The sequence below is a fragment of the Terrapene carolina genome, unplaced genomic scaffold (genome assembly GCF_002925995.2).
Source record: "Terrapene carolina triunguis isolate 2854851 unplaced genomic scaffold, T_m_triunguis-2.0 Scaffold68, whole genome shotgun sequence".
In the NCBI taxonomy this organism is placed as follows: Eukaryota; Metazoa; Chordata; order Testudines; family Emydidae; genus Terrapene; species Terrapene triunguis.
Window position 1 is genome coordinate 42064144 of NW_020664419.1, and position 15899 is coordinate 42080042.

Below are 15899 nucleotides of genomic sequence, written 5' to 3' on the forward strand. Positions count from 1 at the left end.
CTTTTACTAAAAATAAAAGTGACAAAATCTTAACCATACACATAATATAATAGTTTGGGGTCAGATTATTGTTACAGTAGCACATAGATGCCATGGGCAGTACTGAGGTTTCACTTTGATGGACTAACATAGGAAGACACAGTAGGGCTGGATTAAGGGGCAGGTGACCCAAGTGACCGTCTGGGGTGCTGGGCTTGGGAAGCACCGGGCTTGGGGTGCTGGTTTTCGTTGTTAGTGACAAAAGGGAAAATTAGAATGTTTGAAGTAAATGTTTCAGGTATTCCGTATGCGGATTCATTTTTCACTAACCTCCTAGAACATTCTGGATCATTGTAGAATCTCATGGCACCTACCAGACTTTCTGAGAACTATATTTTCCTCAAACCTCCTAGAATGTTGTCAGCCATGCCCTCGTGGGTAAATAAGGGACAGGGTGTTGCCAGTCAGTCAGTGAGATATAAGAACAAACTGAAGTGAAAGCCCAGCTGCGATATTGGGAACCTTGTTTTATTGTGTAAGTGTGAAAGTGTACTTGTGTTTTAAGACTTGAACAGTGAAGTAGTTACTAATAGTTTGGCTTTCTGGGGCTCATCAGGTAAGTTGTCCACTTAACATAATGGTAATTTCCTCAATTTGGTAGAACTCCATGGAAATACAACGTCATGCATGAGCACCTACGTCAAGTAATTTGTAAAAAAGCTATGGACCATTACTTCAGCAAAACAATTCAAAATGAATTGATTGACCTTATGGCAAGGAAGGTGCTTGATAACATATTGATGCAGCTTGGCAAAGCGAAGTACTGTGCCATAATAATGGACTGCACTCGTGACATTAGTCACAGTGAAAAGATGTCATTTACAGTAAGATTTGTTGACAATGAGGATGGCTGTATCCAAGTAAAAACACTTTATCTGTTTCCAGTCTGTGGACAACTCTACTGGAAAAGGCCTAACAGAACTGTTTATGAACATTTTGAATGAGAGTAAAATAAAGCTTCGAACTGCTGCAGCCAAGGCTACGACAATGGCACTAAAATGAAGGGAAGAAACAGGGTTGTCCAGGCAAGGACCCTTGCACTGAATCCAAGAGCTTTCTTCATGCCTTTTGGATGCCATTCCCTCACCCTGGTTGTGTCAGATGCAGTGTTGTCTTCTTTAGATTCAGTATCTTCAGATTACAGCAAAGGATATACCTCCTGTTTTCAGCATCAACTATTAGGTAGAAAATCCTCATGAACAATGTTACAAATCTGACTGTGAAGCCACTAAGTGACACTCACTGGGAGAGCTTTATTGTCAGCATAAGGCCAGTGAGGTACCAAGCGACTGAGGTTTACGAAGCCCTGATGGAATTGGCACAGTCAAGTAAAGCCAAGGCCGGAATCTGAGATGCACTGCCTGGCAAACTAGAACACTGATTTCAAATTTCTGGTCTCAATTGTGGTTTGCCATGATCTCCTGTTCTAAGTAAACATTATAAGCAAGGTATTACGAACTCAGTCGATGGACATCGCGACTGCTACTACTTTGATGAGAAGCTGCCTTGCTTTCGTTGTGGCCTACAGAGACAATGGATTTGAAGATACCATCACTGCTGCCAAAGAAATGGCAGAAAACTTAGGAGTTGAATGTGTCTTCAAGGAAACTTGTATTCCTCAGAAGAAGAGACAGCTTGGCTATGAGGGCAGAGATGAGGTGATGGGAAACTAGGAAGAGGGAGTTTTGCTCACTTGTTGACACCGCTGGAGTGTCCATGGAAGAAAGGTTTGGACAAATGAAGCACCACAAAAAGACCTGGGTGGTTTTGTATGACCTTAGTAAGCTGCTGGTGGACAGGAAAACACTCTTGAATAATTGTACTGACCTTCACCGGACGCTGACACATGGGGAATGTTCGGACATCAATGATAAAGACCTATACATCGAATTAGACAACATCTGTTACATTTTGCCACATGGGAAGCATTCTCCACTCCAAGTTCTCCAGTTCATTCATGATGCAGAGCTGAAGGACACCTTTCCTACTGTGCGGATAGCTTTGAGGATTCTGCTCATGCTGCCAGTCACAGCCACGAGTGATGAGCACAGCTTTTCAAAGCTCAGGCTCATTAAAACTTATCTTCGATCGATGATGGTCAACAAGATATTGACATTACTTGCTATTTTATCACTTGAAAATTCCATTGGCTAGTCTTTGGATCTCTCTGACGCTGTGCTTCAGTTTGTGTGGGCAAAGGCAAGAAAAGCGACCTTTTGAACTAAAACACTAGGGCAGTGTTTCTCAAACTGAGGTTGCTGCTTGTGTAGGGAAAGCCCCTAGCGGGCCGGGCCGTCTTGTTTACCTGCCCCGTCCGCAGGTCCAGCTGATTGTGGCTCCCACGGGACAAGGTTCACTGCTCCAGGCCAATGGGAGCTGCTGGAAGCGTACGGGCCGAGGGACTTACTTGAGAAACACTGGACTAGGGTTAACCTTCTAAGGCTGTCACCTACTGTAACACTATTTAATACTGGTCCACCTAATGTTGGGGCACAGTTCAATTTCTTTATGTTAGTACATTTCAGTTATTCTTAAAATTAAAAAGTTTCTATAAACTTACAGGAAATGATCTTTTTATTTGCTTATATATGGCATGAATAAATACAGATTTACAGATCCTAGCATGCAGATTTATTGTCTTATATGACAGGGAAAACCTTGCATACAAATGGTGTATCAAAATTTTCATCATCTCTCCTCTGCTGCTGACATAAATAAGTATGGATGGAGCAAAGGGCCTATAGATGGCGCTGTCGTACACCAGCTGATCCAAAACCAATCCTTTGCTGTTGCATGCCTTTCCCCTCCCTGCATAGGTTCTAGTATATGAGGGAACTTCTGTCTCTATTTCATGCACTGGAAGGATTAGCTATAATACTCTTATTTCATAAGACATCCTACCATATATTTGCCAATTAGGAGGAATTTTGTACTTACTATCAGGTATTGAATAATACGCTTGTTGGATATCACACTTAAGAAATTGTGACTGTCGTTCAGTCCAGAACTTCCAGACTTAAAAGCAAGGATTCAAATTTCTTTACTAAAGTGATATCAGAAGGGCTGCAAGCTTTTCATCAGAGTTCACACTGGTGGGCAAGCCCCTCAAGTTTGTTAACGTCACCTTATGAACTGTCTAGCATTTGTGCCTTAATGCTTGTGAGCCATGTAGCAGTTGACTATTTCCATTGTAAATCTGAATGTAGCAATTAGACTCTCAGTGAAGATCTAACTTAAAGAAAGAGATAAAAATAGCACCATTATATCAGTAGAAATGTCCAGCCAGCACAATTAGGAAATGTAAATAATATTCAGAACATGATATTAAGGTTATGAACATTATTCTGTAAAAAAAAAAAAAAGATTTCCAGTTGTTGATTAGTGGGTTCAAAACACAGTCTATAACACATGATTTATTATAATGTCTAGGAGGAATATACACTGAAAAAACTTTGTCAAAATTTGCCTGTTTTTGACTAACAACACTTGTGTGAAACTGTTGCAAAAAAATATTGGAGTTTTGTATGAATTATTTTCCCACTGTGAGGATGACTCTATCTTAATCATTTCTAATTTGTTGAACATTGAAGTATCTTGGCACCTAATTTTGCAGCATTATATTCTTTATTTTCAAGCTGAGCCAGTTGGTTGTGAGTGGTCACATGGTATTGTTCTGGTTCCTTGATAGGATAGGCTGACCTTATGTGGATAGGATGATTGGCAAAACCCATTTTGGATGTATTTCTCTGAAGAATATGCTATAAGTATTCTTATTTTGGTATCACTTTGCAAAATTGCCATGAAAATTTACCAAATCAGGCACAAGATCTAGTCACTCACTCTTTTCCTTGAAAATAGAGAAAATATAAATGATATTTTAGTCACCACAAGTTAGTGGGTGAGTACAGTTTTCCAAGACTGTCTCTGAAATAGTCGAAAGAAGTCTCATTCTGTGCTTTTTTGGTGCCTACAGTCCAAAAATCAATGGGAACTGATTATTGATTTGTTTTAAAATTTATATTTCATTTTCACCATTTACAGAGCATATACAAGTATACATTAATGGCCCTGATCCTGCAAAGCAGCCTATATGGGGGTTACCTCTTACCCCACCTTCAGATCCCAATTGACTACATCCAATCAGTGTCAGAGTTCATGGCAACAGCACTAGTACTGCCCCTCTCTGGTCCACCAAAGGCACTCACTCTCAGGCTTGTGACTCCCTGACTGTCATGTCTCTTGGGAAAATACATGCATCTCACTCCCTCTTGACCAGGGTATTTCCAGGTGACACAGTTCGTTGCCTTCTCTGTGAATTCCCCAGCAAGTCAGACTGCCTGAGCAGGCCTGCTTTGCTTTTCTCCTCATAGGCTTTAATCAGTGTAATTGCCCATAGTTATAAGGTACTACACACATTTTCCTAATCAAGCCATTTATTCTTAAGGTGAAAACATTATAGAGAAAATATTTTTAAACAATAAAGAAACCTACACACATGCTTATCAGAGCTCATTGCAACTTCAGCAAGGGTTCTGGTAGGAGACAGTCCTTCAAACCCCACCAAGGGGGTTTTCTGTGGTTCATACAAGTTACAAGTTCATAACCACCTTGGCTCAGAACGAGCACACTCATGAATGTATGAGCCACTCCTGTATACAGATTGGGCCTCTGATCTTGTCCTCATGTAACAGGTGATCAGCGGACAAAGGTCCCCATCTCAGGGGCTGGGCAATGCTTCAAAAGGCTGAGTTCTTACATAACCAGAGGTATATTAGTATATACCACCCCTTAGAGATTTCGTGGGAGACCCCACTTTAAAAGTTCATACTTGTCTGGTCCATTGTTTCAAATAGTCCTTGGAAGCTCATAATACTTCCCAGGGTTTACATTAGCCATGTTTCCCTACTAGAAATGTTACATACAATCCCACAATAATATGTAATCATTTGCATATTTAATACAATGAGCTCCTAAAACTTAATTCAATAAGGTTTGTTCAGAATATTACAGGAAATTATCATATCTGTCACAATCAGCTATTACATGTACAGGACCCGGGGCCATGTGAGTTCTTTCCTCTGTATGGACTCCTACAGGCATTCTGTCTGAAATTGGTGACATGGATTTGCTAAAATCTTGCATTCTGTATCTGTCATGCAGGCTGTACCCATACCTGTATTATAAGATTTAGAACTATATCAAAAAATCTGCATGCTTCATAAAATCTTTTTTTTTTTTTTTTTTTTTTTTTTCAAGGCCACAGATCCACAAAGTCCTTGAGTGCAATGTTAACTTTAAGCACATTGACTTTAATGGGACTACTTGTGTGCTTACAATTAAGCATGTGCTTAAGATCTTTGTTTGATCACTCCCACAGTCAGTCTGATCCTTGGAGAAGTAGTATTTGGGATGTATTTTTATTTGTGCTGCTTAACCAGCTATATATTGTTTCAAGTGTGGTCAAAGGGTTTGATTGTGATTGCTAAACTATAATTTGTCTGCTTCACCATCAATGAGGACCAGCATTCAGCCCAGACCATTTTTTTCCCGACAAGCATAAAAGCTACCTCATTAGAAAGTCAGGTAAAAGGAGTAGTATATTTGAAATGATCTTTAAAAATTTAGGCTTAAGTCCTCAGTAATGTATTTTTCCTAGTTCATTAATGCAGAAATACTGCACAGAGATTTTAATCTTAGAGTTAATAATAAAAGCAATTTTCACTAAAAATATAAAAACTGTAATGGTAGAATCATGATATTGCATTTTAGCTCTCCCACAAAAAGTCACTTTATTACTTTCTTTTGACACTTATTTTCATTCTGGGATTAATTTTACTATATAAGGGCTTCTTAACTATTCTATTAAAATTTCCATTCAGAAGCAATAATATCTAAGAGTGAATAATAGTCATGTAAATCATTATTTCATATTAATGTAAAAGATTTTGTAAGTTCTTATGAATTCTGCTGACATGCACAATTGTGAAAAGGTTATCTCTACATTCTGCAGTGATATGCGCTGGAACAAAGGAACTATTTTAAAAGCATCAGTGGAGTACATCAAGTGGCTACAAAAAGAACAACAGAGAGCTAGAGAATTAGAACACAGACAGAAGAAATTAGAGCAGACTAACAGAAGACTTCTACTTCGAATTCAGGTTTGTATAAGAATGTCACTATGAACTACAAAGATTTCTCACTACTTATCCATCATCAAATTTAATTCATCTATGTCATTTTTTCTTCTAAATGCCATTTATTAAAAGTGGATTGGCCATTGCAGGAATGGTACAATTTTACATAATTTTACGAGTCCATATTTATTGCTATGCAAGTTCTTTAGATTTCTAGAAAAATCCTTTGATAATTGGGCCTTATGCAAGGTAACATATCTATAGAGAACTAATACAATATTTTGAAGAAATGTTGCCTTCTTATGTAGTATATCTACATTATAACTACAGAAAAAAATTAATTTGTTTCCCTAAAACAATATTGAACACTAAATCCTCCTCCATATTTTCTTTTCCTCTTTGTAAAATTTCCACGGCATTGCATTGCCTTGGGGTACATTGTGCCATGTTATATTAAGTCACACATCATCTGTTCATGTGACATAAAGTATCAGAATCTGGGTCTCCATAGCTTGAAATGCAAGATTTAAAGACATATATCATCAGGTAAGGTACCTGCTATCTCTCCAGATAGCAGCCTTGAATTTTTGTGGATAATTAATAAGTAGAAATGTCTGCAGCATTTTTCCATCACTTTTAAGTGGTTCAGTACTGTAGGTAATGGTATTATGGGGGCTGTCATATCTCCTATATTCTCATAGGGCATCCACTTAACTACAGGCTGAGAATTAAAAAGAAAACCAGCCCATGTTGTTTATTGCTATTTATCATGGATTGTCCATATATTGTATTTTGAAACATATTGCCACAACTGGATTAAAAATTACAGTGCATGTGCATGTACAGTATGTATGTATATTTAGAACCTTCAGTGGTTCTAAAGAAATCAAGTTCCCTTCCAAAATCATTATTTAAATCTTTTTTGTTTGAAACCATAGGAACTAGAAATACAGGCTCGTGCACATGGGCTACCACTCATGTCTTCACTCGGTGCTGTGGATGTAGCTGCCCAGGTCATCAAGCAACAGACACATCCAGAGGAGAATTCCATAGACTATTCTCAGCAACTGGTTCCGGTACATGGACCAAGTGCTGACCTTTGTGATGGATCAACAGCCTTTTCTGATCCTCTCTCGCATTTCACCGATTTGTCTTTTAGCGCTGCTTCAAAAGAAGAACAAAGGTTGGAGGAAATCTTGCTGGATGACACAATATCACCATTTGGAACAGATCCACTCTTGTCTTCAATATCGCCTGCTGCATCAAAAGAGAGCAGCAGAAGAAGTAGCTTTAGCACAGATGATGGAGAGGATTTCTAAAACTAGAAAGGGCATAATTAATTTTTATAATGATTTGCTGGTGCTAAGAGATTGTGTTATGAATTTAAGTGTGATGTTTGTACTCAGTTCAAAGAAGGTGGAGAACTGTTGTGCACATAAACTGCTGCATGGGTAGGATGTAGGTGAGTGCATATTTCACAGAAAGACGAAAGATGGACATGGATTCATATCTCTTTGCCCAAAATTGACTACATCTGTTCAGAGCTAGCATTTGCACAGACCCTTCCTTATTCACTGGGAAGCCTTTAGCCATTTCCCCCCGCATTCTCACAGCAGTATTAAGATGGTTCCCAGGAAAATGAACACCCACATTGCAAAAACATATTCAAATGCTCTGTTGAATCTACCACTCGCTTCTCTCAAATTTAACGATGTTTTAGTCAGAAATATTTGTTAATTTCTTTTTAAGTGAAAAGGAGAAATTTCAATAAATACAATTGCAACACAACATTGAGGAAATGTTTGAATGTGATGTTCCTGCAATAGAGAGGTTACAAACATCAAAAAAAGGGAGCACAGCGCTCTTGTCAGAGTAAAGTCAGCATAAATTCAGCGCTTCATGAACTGCATCTCTTTCTTTTTATAATGAAACCACAAAGTCCATAAAGTTGTTTTTAGAATCCTTATAATTTCCGTTTTATTCCCATTTAGAAAAGTATCCAATATTTTATGTTTATTTTCGAACGCTTTAGTGCAACCGAAGAAGAAAAAAAACCTAACATAATGATAGTGATTTAAAAGAATTAATCAGACAGAAACAGATGCAAGTTTAAGCAGCTTCAAGGCAGATTCTGTTCAGGCAACAGAACATACTAAGAATGCAGGTATGTTCAAGACACAATTAACATATTCAGTGTTACAGTTAGTACAAATAAAAACAGCCATTAATGCTAATATGGCTAACACCAGCTCTTTGTTGCAAACTCTTCTCTCTACTGTTTTTCTTGAGAAAGCTTTTTCCAGATGTGAATTGTACCTTGTTTCCTGTTATGGCATAATAAGGTTTTTTTAAATTGACTATATCTAAATTGATACCTACGTCTATGAGCCAGTTGGATATGGAAGGCAATGCATTGGATTCCCATTATATGCATTTTGTCAGAGAGAATTTCACTTTAAATTCGTCTCTAGATTCACTATAAAAATGAAGTAGGCAGACCTTGGAATCATAAGGGATATTCCTGATACCTATTGATATGATCCACTGCTTTCTAACATGCTAGTACTGGGCACTCACAAAACATGAGGTTTGGCAGTTGGAGGGCAGGTAGAAGACACATGATTTTTGTACATAGTGGGATTTTGGAGAGTGATATATATACTTGGAATAGATGATGTGCAATCATTCTAATTCTAATAGGAATACACTGGAAATTGAGCTGGCCCAAGTTCTTCAAAGCTTTCCTCAACTGAGTCAAAAGAGCATTGTGGGGGTCTTGGTGCAAGTCAAAAAATGTTTCAAAAGTAAAAGTGTTGTGTTCCACTTTGCTCTGCCACAGCCTGCCTAAAAAAGGTATCTTATAGATATGGGTAGTGGAGTAGCTAAGGGAGAGTCAATTGGGCTGCTAGTTGAGTGAATGGACATTTATTGTCCAAGAATAAGTCTTTACCCTGATAGATTCATTTTCTTTTAAAAAAAACAAATTGTGCCCAGAAGTCAAATGAGACCTCCTGGAATATCCATTCAGTTTGCTAAATGGATAGTTCCCTTAGGTAAATGCTTTTACAGGGGCCATAGCCCAGGCCTGACTAGTGTGCTACAGCATATCCAAACAGTTTGAGGTCTATAGTTTCCTTATCTGGTGTACTCTTGATGGAATTTTATCTTCTCATTCCATTTCACTTGGACTGACTTCAGTGCATTGCTAGGAGTTTAAGACATGGATTTATAAATTGTATAATTGCATCCAAGGGTCTAGAAAGCATTGCAGACATGTAGTAAAACCAATCTCTATCTGTCTAAAGGAAACATTTGAGTTTTTCTGTCAACTCAAGGAGTTCTATTAGCTCATATAAATCAAATGATTTAGACTGTAAGTGCTTTGGGGCAGGGACTCTCTTCTTGATATATGAGTGTATGAGTGCCTATTACAATGGGGCTCTGATCCTTGATTGAGGCCCCTAGTTGTTACTACAATGCAAATAATAAATAACAACTGACATGTTAAGTATTTTTTTTAAAGAACATCGGGAATGGGAGCATGAAGGGATATTAACCAAAAGTAATTGAATATAGGAAGAAGAGCCATTTTAATTAGAATAGCTCAGTAAACTAGGGTCATCAGGAGAAGAGCCTACTTCACTAGAGTTCACAGTTTTGTCAGGGACTAGCTCAGCGGTTTTCAACCCGCAGGCCGCATGCGGCCCAATTAGCACACAGCTGCGGCCTAGCTCAGCTGTGTGCTAAAGGCTTCTTCTCCATGTGGCGGGATCTGGGTTCCCGGCTGCCTGCAGTGACAGGGTCTGCGGCTGCCGCCCAGCCCCACAAGCTCTGGGGGTCTGGGGTGGGGCAGCCGCCTGGCCCTGTGAGCTCTGGGGTCGGGCACCGGCTGGTCCCGTGAGCTCTGAGGGTCGGGCAGCCAGCCAGTCCCGTGAGCTTCTGGGGTCGGGGTCTGGGCTGCCGGTCCTCTGCCACCTGGCCCCTGCAGCCCAGGTAACACATTGTGGGCCGCATATGTAGCCCACAATGATAAATAAGTTGAGAACCACTGGACTAGCTTGTAGTGAAAGTCAAATACAAAATAGGATATATCCAAAGTAACATTCATGCACAGATTCCTAATTTACGATGTGTATTGCCCATTTCAACTGCCAAAGGGAGGGAATTGTTGGCTAATGTCAAGTATTTTCATTTGTCTTTGTGCTGTAGTTTCTACTACATTAGTTTTAAATACACCAATGTGAGTTTGCTCATAATGGAGAAAAAGAAATTAAATATGAATGTGTTACATGATTTTCCCATTGAATTTTTAGACCATACCTAGGAACCATATTGACTTTAAGGAAGATCCTGAATTTAATCACTTCTACAAGTGCTGCCCTAAAAAAGTATTACAGTGCATCCATGAATTTTTTTAAAGTTCATTTTTATTCATCTTACAATGCCCTCAATATGAAACACCAGATGTATTTTCTGCATGAGAAATCTAACAGGCGGTGCTTCTATTTCCAGATACTGACTGCTGTCTCTGCAAATAAATATATTGACAACAACTACACTCTCATCAAGCTGTAGTCATTCATGAAAATGCTTATGTTAATGCACATGATGATAATGCTGTGTCAATGCCATCAAATCATTTTTCCAGTAGAAATTCATCATTTCAAATAATCATTAGTGTTTTCATGAATTACTACAACTTAATAAAAGATATAGTGTCACCCCTGAAATCAGTGATATAGAGTGGAAAATACTTCTCCGACCCATCTTCTAGGGGATGAATCTTTGAGGGAAAAAGAAAATTAAGTTGGCTGCTTAGTGGCAGAGTCTATAGTTTCCTGGTTTGATCTTTTAATACAAACACATTAATGCTTACAAAAAAGGCAATGGAGAGGTGCCCTACTGAGTTAAGGAAGCTTCAGAGAAGGCTAGATGGCCAGAGCTATCTCTGTGTTGGTCTCACTATCCAAAACTTCCTAGAATAACAAATTCTCTGTGTCAGCTCAGCTTTAGGGAGATGGTACTAAAGCTTAGTACTTTTTAAACCAGGGCACAATGCTTTCTTCATTGCACGCCTGTGCAGAGGAAAGGGATTTGATGAATATGGGGACAAATCCTGAAGCAAAACTACTATTGATGTCAATGAGTAAATTATGTATTGGGATTGCAGGTTTTGGTGCATGAGCAATATGTCCAAATTATGTCTAATACAGCCTCGTTTGTTGAAGTCTTATACAAGAGGTGTGGAGTGTGTCTATGACTCAGGCCCGAAGAAAGAAAACTTCTACAATTCTTCTAGGATATCCACTATCCACAGGTGCTGGAACTAGGGGTGCTGGGGGTGCAGCAGCACCCTCTGGCTTGAAGTGGTTTCCATCATATACAGGGTTTACAGGTTGGTTCAATGGCTCTCTGCACCCCCACTACACAAATTGTTCCAGCACCCCTGCCACTATCTTCATTTTTTACAGATATGTTAAATGAGGAGCTTTTGCCCATTTTCAGTATTAAAAGCTGGTTGTCATATTCTTACAGTATACATGAACCAGTGAACTGATAATTATACAAAAGGAAAGGGAGTTGAAATATTACCATCTTGTTTAATTCATGAAATGGATATAGATACTATACTAAGAAACAAGACCTAAATTATTTCACTATCTACACTGGGGATACTGTTTGAAAAGGTAAAGTAAGTGCAAACATTTTAACAAACAGAACTGCAGTTGCTTTATAGGGTAAAGGACTAAATATAATTCAGTCATTTAATCTTAATAAGAACATTGTTATTATAAAACCTTTTGACTTTAATAGGGCTGTATATATGAATGGAGGTTGTAAAATTATTGTAATTTAAAATTATGTTAAATCTGTTAGATCAGTAAAGGCATTTACATTACTAGCATGAGACTAGAATATTTTTATAATAATTGCTATTTTTCGTTGTTAACGATACAGTATCTTGTTTTCTAAGTAAATGTATGTGACAGAATATACTTTATTACATACTGTACATGCAATCTTTATAAAAAATACACTTGATATGTCCTGGTGTTTTATGTTTATTATATTAATACAATTAAAGAACTAAAATTAAAACTTTTTTTTATATATCCCTTGTGAAATCTCACTGTCCAGACTCACTAAGAACCCACTGCAAAACAATATAATAACATCAGCCAAGAGCATCCGAGGAGATACCTACTAGGCTTCACAACTGCTAAACATTTAGTCCATTAGGATACATCATGATCCAGAAGCCTTCCATTAATGAATATAATTGATATATTCTTTAATATGTTCTCCTGCCGTCTGCTTATTCCTGCTGCTAAGGCTTTGATTTATGGAAAGTTGTTTTCAGAATGTTGCAAAATTGCTAGCAGGCATGATGGTATCTGTTAAATCACTAAGATGCTCTACAAAAATCTTTTACTATACTAGAAGTTCCCCAGACAACCTAGGATAAACAGAATATTGTGTTTTAAGATGTAAAACATTTTTAAAGCTGATAATTAGGCAACATTTTGAATTAGGTTAGGATTTGGGTTGAACATTTTGAATTACTAATATCAGAAGTGCCATCTCAAGAATATAGCTGGCATTTATGTACATGAATAGTACAAATATTGTTAAACAGGAATATATATTTCTAGGATTTTGGTAGCATTTTTGTTTATTTCTTTGAAAATAAGGATTTTCGTTGTTTTATACAGCACTAGATAAACATTTTATTTGAAATGAAGATAGTATTGTCATCTTTATTATTATTATTCCATTAGTCCATTCATTAAGATTTCCCTAATTAATGTTAAAAACTGAACAGGCTAATTATTACTTGCATACTAAAGTTCTGTGATTAGCCAAAAGGAAGGAAACTTTGCTTGTGCATACATTATACACAAATCTGATTGTGAAAGATTCTCTATGCAGTGCTGAGAGCTCTCAATTCCATTTGAAGAATGGAGGTGCTCGGCATCTTGCAGAATCAAGCTCCTAATGGTTAAATAAATAGCATCAGGAAATCCAATCAGAAGTTATTAAAAAGATTAGGAAAGACACTGTGTTAGACTGCTTGATTAAAAATGGTGATGTTAGCAAATGATAGCCAATCAGGTTCGATGTAAGCATCACTTGTATTGACAACCGATGGGAGATTAAAGGAAAACCCAGAAGTTTTGATACTAATCAGTTGCAGGGCCAAAAATCTAATTATATGGGGGGAGGTACAATAGTGAAGTATGCTAAGGCTTATTGGTTAAATCACTGATACCCATCAAGTTAAATATATATCAGTTTCATTAATTGGCAACCACAAGACAAGTGTACTATATTCCGGATGATGATGATTTTGATATAATCCACCACATTGTGGTTAAGTATATGATTCATGTAATAAGAAAAAGGTGCCTGCGGGCTATTGTTCCTAGCATGGATTAAAATTTACATATTGCTTCTCCTTATGTCAAAACATCTGGTGCCTGCTAATGCTAACATTTCGTTAAAAAGTTTCACGAGCTAGGAAAAGTGGATTGGAAACATTGCCTGTGAATCATTCAAGCATTATAATGGAATAAGAGGCTATGTTAGGAAAAGGCAGATTGCTGAAAACAATACTATAGTCAACGTTGCAGACTCCTATGCTTGTCTATGTGATGAGTAACTCTATGTTTGTAGGAGAGGGGAAAATGTCCCAAATCTTAAGAAATAATTAGTAATTTTCAATGGTTATGAAAAATTTCTTACATTCAAAACTAAACAAAACAAATTTTCATTTAATTAAAAAAACGTTCATTGAAAATTGCCACAAAATTTGAAGCAAATGAAAAATGTTAATTTCCTTTCCAATTTTTCACTGAAATTGATTGATACGTTTCCACCAGTCCTATTCTATAGCAAAAAGTGTAATGAGTCCCAGTCAAGGAGTCTGGTGGAATCAGATGGATTGGGGGACGCACGCCAATAAACTGCCTATTGAAGAGAAGATGTAAGTGGCTTTTAATGCCACCTTTTCTTCAGCTCCGTGTTTTGGTATAAGAATGTCATGCTTCCTCTGAATGAAACCATCATTCCCATTCACTGCATAGGCTGAGTTGCTATACGGTGTTTAGCTATCTATCATTCAGATGTCATTTTGTTTACAACTATGCATTCACTTTAATCTCTAAAGTTGTTTGCTTGTGACAGTGTAGATCCAATGGAAAGTGCATTGGAACTACCAAAGAAGCACAATTGTGGCGGGTACTTTAGAGGAGGTTTTTGGCCGATGATTTGGTTCAGCACGTTATCCATACCAGCTAGATGTGCTTGAAAGTGTGGTACAACTCACTGATACAACTGACCATAAAACTAAGCATCAGGGCGAGTGAATGGCCAACATTAGTCTTTTTTACTGTTACTTATTGTTACACTAGATGTAAAAAAATATTAAATATGTCTACATTTCAATTAAACATGCAGAGCTGGCCCACATCAGCTGACTCGGGCACACTTGGCTTGGGCTGCAGAACTATAAAATTGCAGTGTAGATATCTGGGCTTGGCCCAGAGGTGAAAGTAAGCCGGTATGGTCCGGTACGCCGTGCCAGACTGGACCGGCTTCTCCGGGGGTGATTTAAAGGGCCCAGGGCTCCCGCTGCTACGTGGAGCCCCGGGCCCTTTAAATCATCGCCGGAGCTCTGGCAGCCGGGCTCGGGCGGGGATTTAAAAGGCCCGGAGCTCCGGCAGCACTTTAAAGGGCCCGGGGCTCCCTGCAGTGACAGGAGCACTGGGCCCTTTACATCTCTGCCCAAGCCCTGCCACCCCGGGTAGCAGCGGCAGGGCTCCCGAGGTGATTTAAAGGGCCTGGAACTCCGTGGTGGCCGGAGCCCTGGGCCCTTTAATTTGCCGCTGAGCCCTGGGGCTCCCAGCTGCCTCTGCAGCTGGTAGCTCTGGGGTGATTTAAAGGCCCTGGGGCTCCCAGTCAAAGCCGGAGCCCCAAGGCCTTTAAATTTTGAAAGGCCCCGCCCCTTCTGGTTGAGGCCACACCTGTTCTGGTTGAGGCCATGCCCCCACTCAGGACTCCAGCGTACCAATAAGTCCTTTAAATTACTTTCACCCCTGGCTTGGGCTGAAGCCTAGGCTGTGGGACCCCATTAGGGGGGAGGGTCCCAGAGCCTGGACATCTACAGCCTCGCAGCCTGAGCCTACTGATATGGGCCAGCCACAGGTTTTAATTGCAGAGTAGACATACCCTCAGGAGCCACTATGGGTATGTCTACACTCCAATGTAATCCCAGAGTTCAAACTCAGGCTCAATCCGTCTCCCACTTCCTTCTACATACAAATCATGCTAACCGAGGGGTCAACCTCAGAGTCAGGGGTTCAAGCTCTATTGCTTTGCAGTGTAGATGCAGCCCCACTGGACTTGTGCTCTGGGAGTCCGCCAAAAGTATCCCACAATCCCATGGGCTGACTTTTTGTCCTCTGCACTGTCAGGTTTGGTGGACAGTGAAGTTTACCCACACTGTACCATGAACAAGGGCCTAGAGCGGCCGCATTTTGGAAGGGCGCTAAGAAGTGGATATGGGTGGTTGGACTTGGGCACCTATAATGCAGTGTAGATGCTGGAGCCCCAAATTGGGACCCAGAGTTAAACAATTCCTAACCTGGGGTTACAAATGAGTGTAGATGCTCAGGCTCTATGTTAACAAACCCAGGGTCTGCTAACTTGAGTTCTGCTAACCCTGGG

General features: G+C 39.1%; 1 protein-coding gene across 1 annotated transcript in view; it reads left to right on the plus strand.

Annotated features, from left to right (window-relative positions):
- Positions 1 to 7492, plus strand: part of TFEC (transcription factor EC) — a 39452-nt gene extending 31960 nt beyond the window's left edge. Inside the window, exons 7-8 of the mRNA XM_024207065.1 lie at positions 6050 to 6197; positions 7112 to 7492. Coding sequence (XP_024062833.1) covers positions 6050 to 6197; positions 7112 to 7492 — 529 coding nt within the window. The remainder of the gene's footprint in view (positions 1 to 6049; positions 6198 to 7111) is intronic.
- The last annotated feature ends 8407 nt before the right edge of the window (positions 7493 to 15899 follow it).